Source organism: Malurus melanocephalus, unplaced genomic scaffold (assembly GCF_030028575.1).
Source record: "Malurus melanocephalus ecotype Western Australia unplaced genomic scaffold, MMel_1.1 scaffold_137, whole genome shotgun sequence".
In the NCBI taxonomy this organism is placed as follows: domain Eukaryota; kingdom Metazoa; phylum Chordata; class Aves; order Passeriformes; family Maluridae; genus Malurus; species Malurus melanocephalus.
In genome coordinates this window covers 1,411,594-1,428,117 of record NW_026623369.1, presented here as the reverse complement: position 1 = coordinate 1,428,117, position 16,524 = coordinate 1,411,594, and the positions used below count along the sequence as shown (strand labels likewise).

Sequence of the window (16,524 nt, the reverse complement as noted above, 5' to 3'; positions counted from 1 at the left end):
CTGTAGATTCTCCTTAACCTGTGTATTATATCTTCCCATCTCTCTATAATATTCCAGGAAAGGAACTGACTAGCAGCACTAAATTATCCTGTGAGGGACTGACCAGTTTATGCTCCAAATTTAGATCTCAACTGTGCTTACAGAGAAAAGATGATAAACAGACCTAAACATCACTTAACCACAGCATTCTGAATCCAGAGCCAACCCCCTGTGTTTATTGCTCTATTTCTCTCTAAACAAAGGCAAGAGTAGTTAGAGAACAAAACACAAGAGCAGTAAAATATGCCTTTCAGTAACCAKGAATCTTGACCAAAGTGCCCTGGACAACTTCTTTTTCCCCACAAACWAGGATAATATTTTACAGAATTTTTACCTATTGACTCTTGCATTCATTTCTATATTTAAAAGACAGCTTCCATACAATTATCTGAAGCTACATCTGTAGAAAGCACCTGATCAACAGGTCATCTCTTTTAAGTGGTGCTGCTTGTTGAGGCCCCCACTGTWCAGAAAAGCTTTACAAAAATTCTGAGTGCTGTGAAGAAAAAAATAGTTACAACATAGTGTAATTGTTGCCACCAGTGCCATYACTAGAGATTGATGAGAATTCCATCTGTGGATTCCAATGAAAGGATCATGGAATCTGAAACCTCTAGTACAGAATAGAACTATTCACCTGGATTTCTGGCCATCCAGGAACCTGGCAGGGACTGTGATCTAGACGTACAGCCAACATTTAGCACATTAGGCACTTTTATCCATTCAGAAAGCCAAACAAGCTTACTGCCTGGATCTTTTCTACATCCMGGGGTTGATAACCTAAGCACAATTATTCATTGAGATGCAGGCTGAACACAGAGATGTTTATCCAAATCACACTTTATCATGAATACCTCTGCCAGTCTCTAAACTTCACCTATAAAACTCACTGGCAGGTAAATTGTATATCGTTTCACTTTGTTGCATTCTCAAACTCATCTAATGCTGAAAATCTGTTACATGATTCCCATATATTTATCCTCCACTGTCCAGCCAAAGTCCTCACCAACTTACAGCTTCACCACCGAAGCAGTAAGGTCATCATCTAAGTTCCAGCAACAGCAGAACCTGACCAGCTATGCTTGGGGAAGGGGCAGCATTTAGCTCCTACTTGTAAAATAGGTAAAACACTTGAGTAAATTTGCTGGCCTTTCAAGAACACTTCCAGAAGTGCTAAAGAGCTGMATGCTCCATTCTCCACCCTGCAACTCAGAAGGATGAAGGGGAAATTACATGATGATGAAGGAGAAGAAAAAAGGAGCAACTGCAGATGAGAGAAGGGTAACACTAGAAAGAAAACAGGAAGAGAGAGGGTGACTTTATTTCTTCTCAACTCCTAAATGGTTAAAATTGCAACTTGCAAGGAGCAGGCTACCATTCCCTTTCATTCAGTAATCACATATTCTCATAACATTCATCAAAGRACTAATACACAGAAATTAAAATACTTGCCTGCAAGCTGAGAAACACCACAGGAACATGTTTGTCCCATTAATACACTGCCAGGGCGCGCAGTGAGAACCACCAGAGTTTTAAAGACTGWCAGCTTTCAAATGTCAAGCGTGAATTTCATGATTACAGGAATAGTCTCACTAAGAAACCACCAGTGTAGGGGTGGCACTGGTCAGACTCTGTGCTACAGGCAGCAGCCACCAGCAAAATAACAAATGCACAGCCACAGTCAGCTCTCCATGGCACTTAGTAGCWGAAGAGAAGAGGAAAGCAAACACAAGCCCCATCGTATTTTATCTAAAGCTTAACTGCTCTTTGCAAAATGGGCATATTAAGCCAGTGACTACTTCCAGAAACATTTCTTTCATTGCCCAGGCAGACTTCTATGAACACATCTATTTATTGAATCTTTTTATTTCTGCATCTTRTGACAATGAGTTTCACAATTCAATTGTGCACTGCATGAAACACATTTTTTTTCTTGGTGCAAACCTCATGACTGTGCAACTGTTGAAATTCTCCTTAGATGTGTCATTTTATCCACCAGCCCTTCATGCAATCTTCTCTTTTTCCCAGGACCTTTTCAAAGTAATTTTTTTTTTTTGAGGAATGGGCTTCAGACAGATTGTATATCTTAATTGCTCATACAACTTCTGGAATACTAGATAATTTCAGAGCAAAGCTTTTATTAAAAATTCTACCCTGAGCTCAAAAAACTTTCCTAGTACAAGTTTCATGGAAATGAAAACATACCCATGTGATGTGTCATTTCATCAAATCACTATTTTCTGACTAAGAAGAAGTTCCATCAAGCAAATCCCATGAAAAGCTTTACCCTGCTCACATGCAAATGTTACAGAGGTGACTTGTTTGTAGTTTTCCTYTATCTGCTATCTGGTTGAACAGAGGCACTGAGAGGCTGCCTGTCATCCTCCATCCAGCTTGGGTTTCCTGCTCTTTGATGCTCCAGACTGTCCATGGTAACAGATAAAGCAGTAGAAATTCACTCCCCTGATGCGTAACCGCACCATCCCTCAGAAGCCACTGGAGCTGGGCTGTCAGTGACAGCTGGGGATAGCATTGCAGGGCACAACTCAAGCTGCTGCCTGGGGCTCTTGAAATGAGTAGTGGGGGCTTCCCTGTGAGGAGCCCTGACACAGCACTCTGAGAATACCCATTTCTGCCCTGGGATGACCCAGCTACTGCATGGTCTCCACTCAGAGCCCAGACCAGCCTGGGCACTAGTACTGAATGCCACTGAAAGCCTTGAGCCAGCAGCTTTAGAGGTGAAATAAATGCAAAGGGCAGGGGAGCAGGATCTGACTTCTAAAGGTAAGATCCTTAAAAATCACTGTGGAACAGTTTGACATGCTTAAGTTTTGATTTTAGTTTTGGGCCCTTCCATCAAATATTTCTACAGACTATGTATCAATCAACCTTGCTAAGAACCACACTGAACCTTCCCTTCCTTAGGCTAAACAACTACAGCCTCCTCAGCTTCTCTTAGCATTTTAATTGCCACAATCYTTTAATCATTTCAGTGGTCTTTCACTTGACTCACTCCAGTGTCATGGTTTTGCTTGGTCCAATTTTTGGTGGTGGGGGATGGGGACCAAGAAACCACAAAGATGGCTGCTGTGAGAAGTCCTAGGGGTGTCTCCTTCTTCTTCTTCTTCTCCAGCAAAGGGAGGCCTGCCCCCTGCCTGTGTTTCAGAGCCAACCCATCATTGGTTCTRAGGTTGATGGACAGGCTGACCATCAGGCCTGGGCCAATTACACAGGATAGTTACACCTCTGTGATGACGTATTTTGTAGTATTTAAGAAAGAATTCATAACAAGATAGTTGCGGCCGCCATGTTTAGGTTAACTGATAGCATGTAGTTTTAGTATCTTGCACTGGAAAGAAACAGAGCAGGAGGGTGAGGAGATGTAAGAAGAAAAAATGGAGACACCTCAAGATCATAGAACAGTAAGGAGAAGCTGTGCCCTKGCTGTGGTTCTCGGACAAGCTGGAGGAGATAAGTTGTTCTTGAAAAAAAGACTTTTCCCATCATATTGAGAGAGAGACCTGTATAGAGAAGTAAAGCGACCTTGCTGTGAGAGAAAAAAACCCTGGCCTTTTGAGGACTGGACTGTTTTGATTATGAAGCCGAGAAATAGAGAAGAGGTTTGCTCCCCCCACGAAGTTTTGATGTAGAAGAAGCTGTGTTTTGTGTTCTGCCAGGAGGTTTGTGATAATCGGACTNTACAGCCTCCTCAGCTTCTCTTAGCATTTTAATTGCCACAATCTTTTAATCATTTCAGTGGTCTTTCACTTGACTCACTCCAGTAATCCCATGGTCTTCTTGTCCCAGGCAGACCAGAATGGGACAAAGCACTCCAAGCATGAAATAACTAGTGCTGAGGTGAAGGCTCACCTCCCTGAACCTGTTGGCAATGCTCTTCCCAGGAAAAGCAGCCCAGGAATTTGCTGGCCACAAGGGTGCATTGCTGGCTCATGTTCAACTTGTCCAAGAGCATCCCAGGTGCTTCTCTGCAAAGATCCTTCCCAGCTGGTCAGCTCTTCATGTGGCTGTTGCCTGCACTCATCATCTGCAGGTGCGGGACTTCAGGGGGTTCCTGTTCAATCCTTTCATCCGCCTGTTCAGACCCCTCTAAATGATGACACAATCATCTGATACACCRATCAGTCCTCCCAATGTCATCTGCAGGCTTGCTGAGGGTGTACTCTGTCCCATTATCCAGGACATTAACAAAGCTGTTGAACATTACTGATGCCAGCATTGCCCTTCACATCCCTTACCAGATTCAACTCCAGACATCCTTTAGTCTTCCTAGGAATGATCTGGAATTTCTCTGTATTCCTCCTCTTAGGTCACCTGTCCCTGCTTCCACTTCCTCCATGCTTCCATTTCAAGCTAATGAGCTTTGTCACAAGCACCTGGTTCATCCATGCAAACCTCTACCACCTTTGCTTGGTTTCCTCCACAAGGAAGAGGACTGTTCTTGAGTTTGAGGGAAGCAACCCTTGAAAATCAGTAAGATCTCCTGGTTCCCTCTTCTCTCCAGGATCATATGCCATGGCATTCTTCCAAACATATTCCTATGGTCAAGGTCCATGGTTGTAATCTTCCCGTTTGCCTTGCAGAATGATGCCATCAGAGTGGTTCTTTTCCAGATAGTCATTGTCACCTCAGGCAAGTMATGTGATTGCTCAATACTTCAGATTCCTCCTGAACAAAAAATGAGGACAACTGCCTTTCCCTCAAGGCTGTGACATGATGGTAAAATATGTTGGTCATAAAGCAGTAACAGAAGCCCCAGATTTCTGACAGGGAAAAAAAACCCCAAAAACTTAAGTCTCAGGAACAGATCTTAAAACATTCTCAGTTGTAAACAGCTCTAGCAGCAAGATGCACTCCCAGCTTACTTTAGTTACTGCATCTTAGTTTCTCTATCTAGAGATGCACGATCTGCTTGTGACACTTTTGCCCGGGGCAAGGCTAACCAGCACCTCCTCTCAGATAACTCAGGCATCCCCTAGTCCTGGGCAGATACTTGACCTCATAATCCCMATCATCTTTCTCTTCCTCTTCCCTTGGCTGGGCCCATCTCCCAGCATTAGACAACAGCAAGAGCAAACACCGATAAGCTGCCTCAGGCGCCAGCTATCTCTGTGCAGAGATAACAGCAGGTATCAGGCACAACAAACACCCAGCACCACTCCCTACACACCCCAGGGAGCCTGCACAAGTCAAGTCCACCCTGACCCCTCCTGAAGGGGCTCCTCCTCACCCAGTTAACAGAAGCCACCTCCCTCCTCCTCTTCATTACTGTGGTATCTTAGCATCTTAAATTCACTGATATGGCTCTGTGTTTATGATGCTCACACTGGAAAATTCCCATCTTACCAGTGGAAAAATTAAAACTCAGGACTCCCAAAACTTAAATGCAATATCCTTGCTCCTAAATAGTTTGGCATCCTGGTGGACATGTATCTAATATCAATATCTGACYCTTCAAAAGAGCCATGTTTGCTCTCATGCAGATGTTATCTCCAAGATACTTACTCATCTAAAGCAGGATCCCTAATCAGACCTATAGAGGGTTAGTCTTCCATTACCTATAAGGACATTGAGGCAGGAATTAAGTTACACCTCAGACACTTGTCTCACATTTTGCACTTCTTTCCTAATACAAGAAATACATGCACAGGGCCCTGGTTCCCCAAAAAAAAAAAACAAAACCAAACCAAACAAAACAAAACATTCTCTGCACTGTTTGCTGGCACAAGAAGAAAAAATCCACACATCATGGTTTATCTATCTGGGAAAGAAGTCTGGAGTTAATGACAGTAGAACACCTTCCTTAGTGGACACTTCTTCAGACCCCACCATTCTAACAGCCACTATTCCTCCTGAGTAGAGAAACTATTCTTGCAACACGATTACTTTGTCACAGGGTAAAGCTCTCCATGTTTGCCTAAGGGAARCACATCCCTTCCAACTGCTTCACCCCACCTCCATCACAAGTAACTGATGAAAGCTTGGGATGAAGAGGAGAAATTAGGATAAAGTAATGGAGAAAGAAAGGGGCTGAGACATGTATTTCTGGCAGAGAAGCGAGGAACTGCTCATGGCAAGGCAGAATATGTRAACAGAAGAAAACAAACACAAACATAAATCAAGATTAACACAGAATGCTTCTGTCCCCATGCCGTGCCGGCTGTGGGCTGAGCTGTGAGAGAGTTATGCCACTTGGCATTCAACTCAGGCACCAAAAAGCCCAGGTTTTTAATCTTGTGGCCAGAAATTCAATGCTAGACAAACTGTGTTTTACAGCTGGTGCAAGACAAAAATGAGGAAGGCATGCCAGCTGAGAGGTGGGCACATGAAAAGGCATTTCCTTGGAGTGGCTRAACCTCCTCAGAGTAGAAGTACAGCACCACCACACATGTACAGAGCAAGTCCTCTCTCCTCCAACTACACCAAACACTTTCAATGCATCCAACCTTGSAGGGCAATGGCAAGGTCACTCTCACCCAAGCCAGTGGCCACAAACCCTTTGATTTAGAGCTGTGGCACTGCTACAAGCACTTCACATTAAAGAGTAGCTGCTGAACAGCATGACTGTTGGACACAGAGAGACTCTTCWGATAAGCTTTTAGTGGAGTAAAGTTGGAGTAAAATTTGTCTGTCTCAGAGGTAAGAAGGATCATAGAAAACAGTTTCAATCATTCACCTGTCAGAACGTGCTCCAAAGCTTGGTTTTATCAAACCACTGTGACAAACTTCTTTCTTAAAGACAATCAAAATGTATAGAGTACTCTCAAATCTCAATTTACAAAATCTTTTACTCTGGAAGAGATGTACTAGACTCAGGAATTCAGGAGCCTGAAACTCAAGGAAACTTGTTAGAGATTATTTTCCCTATAAACAATACAGCTCTTCTTCAAAAGACTTAGGAACTCTAGTATTTTATTTTAAGGCCACATTTGAAGTGTATTTCAAAGAACACATTCCATATGGCTTTTAAACCTGACTGTGTCTTCTATTAGTAATTTGTGTTCCTCAGCAGCTTTGGGGAGTGTTCAGTTTTATTTTAAGAAGCCTTTGCTCTTCACCTTTAAGCACAGTTCATGTGCCCGCATCAACACGTAAGAAGGTATCACCAACCTTTTTTTATTTATGTTTCTTCAATACATCAGCAAAGATTAAAGTGTGGTTAAGCCTCCCCTTTTATCTTGGCRTAATTCATTTTTACACCATATCAACCTTCTCCAGAGCTGGATATTTGCATATTAATAATGAAGCTTGCTTTTTAAATCCTCCCTTTAGCTTAGTATATTAAAAAGTGTTGATAGATAAGACTTGACTCTCAAATTAGTGGTGGTGGAAAAGCAGAGTTCAAGTTATTCAATTAAAACAGAGACAACTATGTTTATTGTCCTCCCACATTGGAGTTAAGCTGGAATTTCACTAAGAGAAACTGTCCTGCTCTGATTACGATGGACAAGGTGTAGGTTTTATCATTTTCCCAACCTGGCTGAAAAACATTTGGGAACAACAGTTTGAACATCATTATTGTTTCCCAGTTATTGACATTCTTTGTGAAGTGCAAAGAAACTGAGGAYGCAGATTCCTGGTTCCTTTAATCCGGTTTGTGTGTGGGTTGCAGTCAGAATGAACAAGCCTGCCCTCTTCCATGCCATCATGTCTCCCCACTGTCCTCGTGGTGTTGCAGTTGCCTGGTTAGCAGGGCCATGGAACCAACCGACCCACAACCTAATCCTCGTTTCTTTTTTTCCTGTGAGGTCATTTCCTACTGCACAGCTCATAACCTCCAGGATCAGCAGAATGAAGTGTGGTGGGAACACTTGGCTGCTGGGTGGTAGAAGATCATTCCTGAGTGCAGCTGGCACTTCACCAGCTCAGAGAAGYGACCACAGCATGAGAATCTGCTCTTGAAGCTTGGACTACAATGCAGGTGTGGTCAATTTACCTTTAGTCTAATGCATTTGAGCTCAGGCTAGACTGACTGCCCAGCATGTACCCAAGTTCTTGGGTAGTTTTTATCCATGGATAGAGAAAACATTGATACACAACTGAAATTCTTTCCAACTCTGCAAACAGCAGTGCTTCTCTTCCACAGGGTTTAAGCCAGCTCTCACCAACCACCAAAGCAGCCTTTCCTGACTGATCAAGATCAASTCTGCAGTAGGTGAAAACAGCAACAAACAGAAGCTGCTATATTCYCCCTGCACTGCTGTAATCACCCCTTTACTGCCTTGCTTCCACATCCTCATTATTTCATTTTATGGTCTTTGGTGCCTCATAAAACTCCAGCTGTTGGAATCAATGTAAGATTGATTCTGCCTCATTTAAAGAAAAGACCAAGATGTTATCTGACTGCTTTGCAGAGAAATTCAAAGGTAAAGAAACTTGGGCGATTTATTAGGACAATACTAGCCCTATAAAGAAACAAACAACAAAAAAAAAGGAAATCTATCACTACGTTTTTGCTATTCTCATGTTTCTGTTTTTAAAATATTATGATTTTTAATTTTACCTAAAGGTACTTGTTTTGAAACTACTTCAAGAGACTGCCAAAACACAAGCAAAACATGAAGCCAGATTTGGACTGATAACAGCAGTGCTGACAATACCATGTCCTAAAGATGGCTATTGTTATACAGCGCAACATTTTCATGACTGAATATCTCGTTTCGCCTCACAGTCTTTCCTGAATGCACATTGYAAAGCTATAAAATACACACCATAATGTCCACTACAAACGGCCATAAAAATACCAGCTCTGAGATTCTGAGACTTCTGATGGAGGACCAGCACTGAGCTCAGAGTCTGAAAGAACCTTGACTGTGGACTAGAATTCAGAAGGGAAGCAAAACAAGCACATACTCATGTTTGAGGAGAAATCATGGTAGACCAGTTTCCACTAGTGAGGAGGGCTTGCWCTGCCCACAGCACAAAAGCATCACATGCAACCTCTCAGATCAAATACTAGCTAACAYTTGTACCTACACCCTTTCTGTTAAGTGAAAGAAGGACTTGGGAAAAATTGCATCAGTAGAGATTGTATCTCTCCAGACACCAAATGCTGCCACACTCAGACTCCAGATTTCAAGAGTCACTTAAAAAACAAACCCAGGATAAAAGTGACTAACAAACACTGAGTCTTCTTAGTGCACCAAGGTCACACACACACACACACACACACACACACACACACCCCAGTAAAAAAAAAAAAAAAACCAAAACAGGAAAACTAATAACTTCATTTCAACAGCAGTAATTGTATTACCTAACCCTTATCTGGCACTTTTTTATCTGTACCTCTCAAAAGAGGTCGACACCGCTATCTGTGCATGATACAACTATTTGCATGAACTCCATTGGTAGCACACAAGTCACCTCAAAGCAGTGTCCAGTACCAAGCCAGTAGCTGCTGTCACCATCAGAAGAAGACAGAACTCAGAAGAAAACATCTGGGAATCCTTTTCTATGCTAAACCACAAAAACAACTCCTATTTCATCTACTGACTTGAGAATTCAAAGATTGTGGTATAATATCAACCCTGAAAGTCTGGGTTTTTTGTTCATTTAAACTACAGGGATTGTCAACAGCTGTATTACCCTACAGGTGTTCACTCAACCTGACCCTCTTCTTCCTCAGGCTACATCCTTTTTGAAGCTTTGCCTTTTCAACTGGGCCCTACATTAACTTAATTTTGCTGCCTCTGGCTGTATGGATGCTCAAGATGGGCATCTGCACTTATGGAAGAAAACAGAGATAACTGGACAGAATCCTTCATTCCCATAAGGTCCACGGAATAAATTACTGTAAAGAACTAAATACTGACATTTGGTATGTTTGTTACCACCACCCATTTCTGACTGTGATAGTTACATAGTCTGGATGTGCACTCCCCTTCCATTCCTGTCCATCCCCTGGTAAAAAAACAAATTTAAAAAAACAAACAAATAAAAAAAAACAGAACCCCATCCCTTGCTTCAAAACACTTCAGACAATCAAGAGCTTATCTAGACATCTCAGTGATTTTACAGTGTTACACATATCCTAGTATCACAAGAATATGTTTTACCTTGAGGCAAATGTTTTAATTTATGTGCATGTGAGCTATTTGCAATACCTCCACCAAATGGAGCCCATATAACCCGTCGGATAGCTTTCACCCAATCTTCCATTTCATTCTGGGAATTAGCCATAAGCAGGAAAGCCTCATGATTGACAGGCATCTTTTCCCGGTCCCCTGCACCACCTGAAAGACAGAATACAAATCTCTTTCAGTATCGAGCTCAGAAGAAAACAACAAAAATCTGGGTCAAAATAATCAAATTATTATTTTAATGAGCAGTTTTACAGACAATTCCTACTGATGTGCTTCAGCATCTACAGAGCACAGGTTGATAGAAGTTCAAAGCAGAARTGCAAAATGTGCGTTTGAAATGTGGGAAACCTGGAGATGCTGTATCTGCTGTCTCAGCAATAGGAAGAGTGAAAGCACAGGCCGTAGGACTCTATAGGAAAAGGATGAAATTAATTCCACATACCTGGGCTGAGGTATTAAGATATTTTTACCCAAAAGGGGGACCAAGTGAAACATAAGACATTTTAAAATGCTTCAGATGTAGACGTCACAAGATCATCCACTTTCCCCAAGTCTCTTTCCCAAGGGAAATTTATACTCTCAACAGAGAGACAGACACCCATTCTGATTTTGGATCCAATTCAGAAGAAAAGAGCTATTAATGGTGTGCAACATCTCAGAAAGTCACTGACCAGAATATCAAATYCACTCAAACTGTCATAAAAAACTGTTCCTTGTGGATTCTCCGAGGTTTGAAACATTTTGACCCTYCTTTCTCTGTTTCTTTTCTAGGTCAGCACTTACTCCAGCCAATTTACATCTTCCCCTCACCCTTCATTTTATGTTCCAGAGCTGGATACAACCTAGTGAGTGCCACACAAAAAGATAAAAGAGTCATTAGAACAGCCTCTGGATGAAAAGGCTACTGATCCTGTCCAATACAGCAGCTGCATCCCCAGTGGCCTGGAGCTTCTCCATCACCATGGAAACTGCCTTTGGCTTTGCTACGGAGATAACATCTGAGCCGTTGTGTCACTGTCATTTCCACGCTTACATGGCTTTCAGCACCTACTGGCAAGCTAAAGCTGCCAGCCTGTGCTGAGCAGCTGAGATTGCCTGTCCGTGGAATTCAGAGATAAGAGCAGGATGATGGTATGCTGTGGTTTCTGCAGAGCTGATTTAGCATACATAGAGCATGTGCTTCTTAAATCCTTGCTAATCTGGGGAAAATAGCAAGCTGAGAGCTGCCTGCAAGCCAAGGAAGTACTTTTTCCTGCTATTAATTGTTTTCTTGCCTTGACACACTCATGAGCCKTTACTGATTTTCAAAGCAGAAGAGGTAAAATGAGATGCACTGGGAAGTGTCTTGTGGTTGTCCAAGAAGCAATTCACTAAATTGGGAAAYGGAGGCAGTCTTTCAATAAAGAGGAAAAACAACAACTACCTGGGACTAGTCATGCAGCTTAAGAAACAAAAGCTATTATGCTTTTTCCCCCCCCATGCACCAAAATTCTGCCTTTTTCCCTCATAGCATCCTCTTGGACAGTCTCCCATCTTTTAATTTACTGAATTATTCATATTCCCTAAGGTACATGAAGAGAACAGCTCTCTAGCTCAAGGTTAGGATGCAGGCATCTGAACAGATCAATGTTCCACCACACACCACTGCAAGGATGACATCCTGCATCCTTTGCATACAGAACTGTCAGAACAGCAAATTGCAATCTGTGACTCCTGTCATTGCCCAAATCTTTTACCCAACACAGCCTCGTGGTGAAAGCAGAGGCTGTGAGGTCTAATTCTTACCTATTGATGTGCCCTTTTTCACAATCAGATGTTTTTTTAGGAGATATGACTGAAACAAAGAGGTTTYCCACAGCCTTCAATACACATCAAAAATGGGGTTCAGCATGTGGCGTTTGGCAGACAGATGGCCTGAGCTCAGACCAGCAAACAACTGAATTTGGTCCAAGTAAAAATCTTAAGTTTAAAGCTGAGATCTTGCCCACCCTAGCCATGAAGAGCAAGAAGAGACCAGAAGCTTGTCTTAGAATTAATCACAAACTACAAATTCAGTGGAATTAGCTCCCCTAATCCATACAAAGATTGCAATAAGAAGCACAATAAGCAGAGAATGGAGATGACTTACTGGACCTCTTCTAAAGTGGCACCAAYACCTTCTCAAGGACTCACTGTACCACAGGGACCTGATTACAAGTGCCCTTCCCCTAAGATGTTACTTTGGACCAGACCAGCTGCTTTTTAAATATTCACACACAATTTTCATGCAAGCATTTAGGGTAAAAAAAACATTTATACTTATATTTGAGTTTTCAAAAAGTAAAAACTGGATGGAAAAAAGTATTTCGGTGCACACTAGACCTGAGATTTTGCCAAACACTACATATAGCTCCTCCATGTTTGGCTTTCCCCACTGAAACTTGAAATAGGAGCAAGGTCATGACCCTCCAATCTGCCTGTGGGAGAGTCAGYAGTGACTAGACATGTAAGTACAAGCAAAGGAAGGAAACTCCACACATGAAGGCCAACTTAGAAATAAGAATGCATTTCAGAATTGCTTCTTTTGTTAGCATTGATGTGACAATTCTGTGACAGAACGTGTAGATCCACCTGTAAGCGTTTTCTTTTTTAATAATATTTACTCATATTCCTTTGCACACTTGGCTGGTTCCTTTCGCTACATCCTTGAGGCATCAAGCAGAAAAATTAGAGGTTACTAAATAGCAGAGTTCAGACATTCCTCTCTACACTGTTGTAACATTCAACAGATTTTGAGTCTCGGTAGTCACAAGAACGAGAAACAGCCAAATTCAAACACCTCAATCTTCTTTAAAAAACAAAAAGCCCAACAACCTCCACAACCAACCAACCAACCAACCAACCAACCAACCAAACAGCCCAAGGTAACAATTCACAAGAACCTTCTTAGAAGTCGAGAATTTTACCTGAAATTCACAAATGGTTTCTTTTATAAGCTCAGACACAAAACAGGATCTTGCCATGGATTTCAGGTTTGAATTGGAAACACAACACTGAATCAATTCAAACACACTAGACTTTAGGAATTGTTCTAGGAAAACAATTTCAAAGCTTCCAGCCCAGAAACACTTGGAATTTTAGTTTTGCCTCTCACAGCAGCATGAAGCTCACATTCAGCAACTGAATTCACACCTCATCTCTTCCACTAAGGGAGCTTCAGCTCTGACTACGGTTCATGTTAAACTCTAACCCTAAAGCACCCGAGCTCTACTTCTGCTGTGTGAATCAACAGGACATCTGTCTACTCAGCACCATGACAGGGAAGAACCCTCTGTTAAAGGATTTTAAACACAGACAAGGCTTTTTCATGCCCTTGAACAGAATTTCTCACTCATCTTCAATCAAGCTGCTATATAAACAAGACTGGGCCTCCGAGACCAACCCTGCATAGCTCAGGATTGCCATGGGCAGACATTCCAGTCCTTTTGCTCAAAGTTACTTTCATCTCCCAACCAGAGACAAAATAAAACTGTCTTCAAACACAACACAGTGCAAGTGTCTCAACAGATGTGGCAGGAACAGGAGGCTTAACTTCAGGGATGAACAATCCACTAGCCTATGACCAGGGGATCCTGTATTCAGGTGCCTGCTTTACTGCTGGCTTCCTGTATATGCTGGACAAGRTGCACAGGATTTCATCCTTACCCACAAAGCAAGTTGGCAGCTCTATTTACCTCTCATCTGGGTGTACAGAAAATGAACGTCAAGAGTAGGAAAGGTGATGGCAACCATGTAAGCATACACAGTAAATGTAAGAGCCTAGAAAGATGAAGGAACTTGTTTGGTTGTTGCTCCTCATCAAAAGGCCTGCAGGTCGCAGCTGACTGGAATGCTTTGCTGCCCCTGTCTCAAGGTCCCTTTGTCAAGGTGCTTTACATACCCTGGTACGTTTCTTTGCCTGGAGGGAACACTTCAGCTCGAGGCCCCCAATTGCAGGGCACAAACGCTCTCCCCCTCAAGGTCCAGGCTAACTCAGGCTGGCAGAACTGCTCTCTGATGCCTCCATTCATGCTTTCTGTATTTTATATGGCCTGGGAGCCGTGTCCTGCTACTCACCTCAGAGTAATGTCCACTTCCTAAACCTTAGAAATGCCCTCCCTTTCAGCTCTTCCCCCACAAAAAGGAAGACTAGGACTAAATCTTACTAAAGGTCAGATGGAGTGCTGCAACAGCACCAGGAATCATAATCTACTCTTCAAGGCCCTGTTTACTGAAAACTCTTCTTGTTTTGACCATCCTTAGTCTGGTATGCATTCACCGGAACATGCAAAGCATAAAGAATCACTTTGTTACATTTACTTGTCCTGCCCTGTGTTCCTGTTCAAAGGACCTGCAGCAGACAGGCTGCATCTCTCCCTTTATACCGCTCTTTCCGATGGGGAAAAGCTTGGAATTTTTTGTTTGACTTGAACCTCATTCACTCTAGCTTAAGTTTTAAGCTCACTTGTGAAGCCAAGCCTCAGATCCCCTTTGTCTGTATGGAACAGAAGTTCAGGGGGAACAGGACAGGACTTCTGCATGGGAGTTGTTACTGCCTCTGTATGCAAAAGGAAGAACTTTTACATTCTTAAGCAAAGCTACTGTGGGGTTCTGAAGTTGGCAGCTTCTTTCTCTGCTTAAGTAACTTCTTTTCCATCCACCCCCTCCATCTGGTTTGCCTTTCACCCTTTCTTACATCATTCTGCTTACTGATGTGCTTGTGTATTGTCAGGATACGAGCCCTCCTGAGTAGTTACACAACTACAGTACCTYGTGTATGTGTACACACTGACATGTTTGTTTACATCTCGCACTGCTTTGGTGTGGAGAGCAGCTGTAGAGTTTCAGTGAGAATGCAATCCAGCCGGCTGTGCGCTGGTGCTGCAGCAGGCGGGAGGCGAGGGCAGCTCYGGGCTGAATTTTGGGAGGGTGGCTGGTGGGAAGCACAAGGCCCAGCTGACGTGTCTGCCCTCAGCACTACAGCAAGTAGTGACAGGAAACCTTTGATTGCAGACAAGCAGCAACAAAGAGCCTGACAAATGGACAAAAACTAGCATCCATTGCTGACAAGAACAATTGCAATGATTCATCTTCCCTGACCTGTTCTTTATGATTGACTTAAAGGTGAGTATCAGAATCGGGGCTCAGAGATTTCTCTGATAATGAAAGAAGGTGGAAAACAGGGAGATTAATTCTGTCAAGAATAATGGCAGCTCTGTTAGGGGGAATCTTTCTTTGCAAAGCAGGAAGAAAACCAAAGAAAACCATTATGGATTATGGAAAGAGACAAAAGAAATATCAATAAGCAAGTAAAAGTTCATTAAGAAACCTTGGAATAGACACTTAAAACCTGATTCCATTTTTTCAGTCTTCTTACCTTTGATTCTGCTAATGCTGAACTCTACCCGGAGCACTCTCCACCCCAACCAAAGATTTTCAAGAGCCTGAATGCTAGAGAGGGACCCTGTCTATCACAGCTTAATCCTGGGTTAACCTGCTATCAGAGTCAGTTTAAACTTCACTGTGTTTTTTTCTGGTTTTTTTTTCTGAATTATTCTTTAATAGAAGGGAAAATTTGCTGTGAATATGAAATTCACCTTGAAATGTTCCATTTAAGCTACCTGAGAWCACAAAAAAAACCCCAACTCACCAAGAAAAATCTGAAGTAGTCAAGGAGTGACAAATAAAAACAAGGAGAACTGTGGGTTTCCCAATATGGGTATGATTTGTGAGGWATTAAACAGTACAGGAAACAGTGATGTGTATTTGCCATGATTTTTTCATTTGCATCTGTCCATTTATCCCCACCCACCCGTCTATCTATATATTAAATATATGACCTGGAAGCTGATTTGGAGCTGAGTAAATGCATTATTGTTTTAAAAAGCATACAAAATGAAGAAAACAAAAACAAGAAACAAGATTTTAGTATCATGTGGAGTGCAAATGAAAGAAACAAGCTTTGAATCAAAATACCTTCACTGTGYCACAGTTCTAACAGACAATATAATGGCAATTTTTCTGAAAGAAGCATGCACCTTGGTAGGTGAAAGGTGTTTCATTTCCACAGTGTGGAAGGAATTTAGGGGGATTTTAACATTCATTTGCTTGTGTCAATGAGGAAAGGGAAATCTTAAATATCTTTTATTGTAATGAGGAAGTTCAGCTCATAAACTGACACAGTTCATATTTTCTTAGGGCAAGATTTAAAACCATGCACTAAAATCTCATTGACTTCTCAGTGAAATATAAATGCCTAATTTCCTTAAGCACTTCTCAATTCACCAAGTTCAATGACAGTTACAAGTAGAATTTGATCAAATTTTCCAACTAAAAATCACTGCAGAGGATTTTGATGAGTCTG

The 16,524-nt window shown here is 42.1% G+C and overlaps 1 protein-coding gene across 2 annotated transcripts in view; it reads right to left on the bottom strand.

Annotated features, from left to right (window-relative positions):
• The window catches only part of ARHGAP22 (Rho GTPase activating protein 22), a 115,999-nt gene that overhangs the window by 25,784 nt on the left and 73,691 nt on the right, over positions 1-16,524 (bottom strand). The window contains exon 4 of one of the 2 annotated variants that reach the window (XM_057370990.1): positions 10,116-10,292. In XM_057370990.1, the coding sequence (XP_057226973.1) occupies positions 10,116-10,292 (177 nt within the window). The remainder of the gene's footprint in view (positions 1-10,115; positions 10,293-16,524) is intronic. The other variant, XM_057370991.1, reaches the window with a different exon arrangement.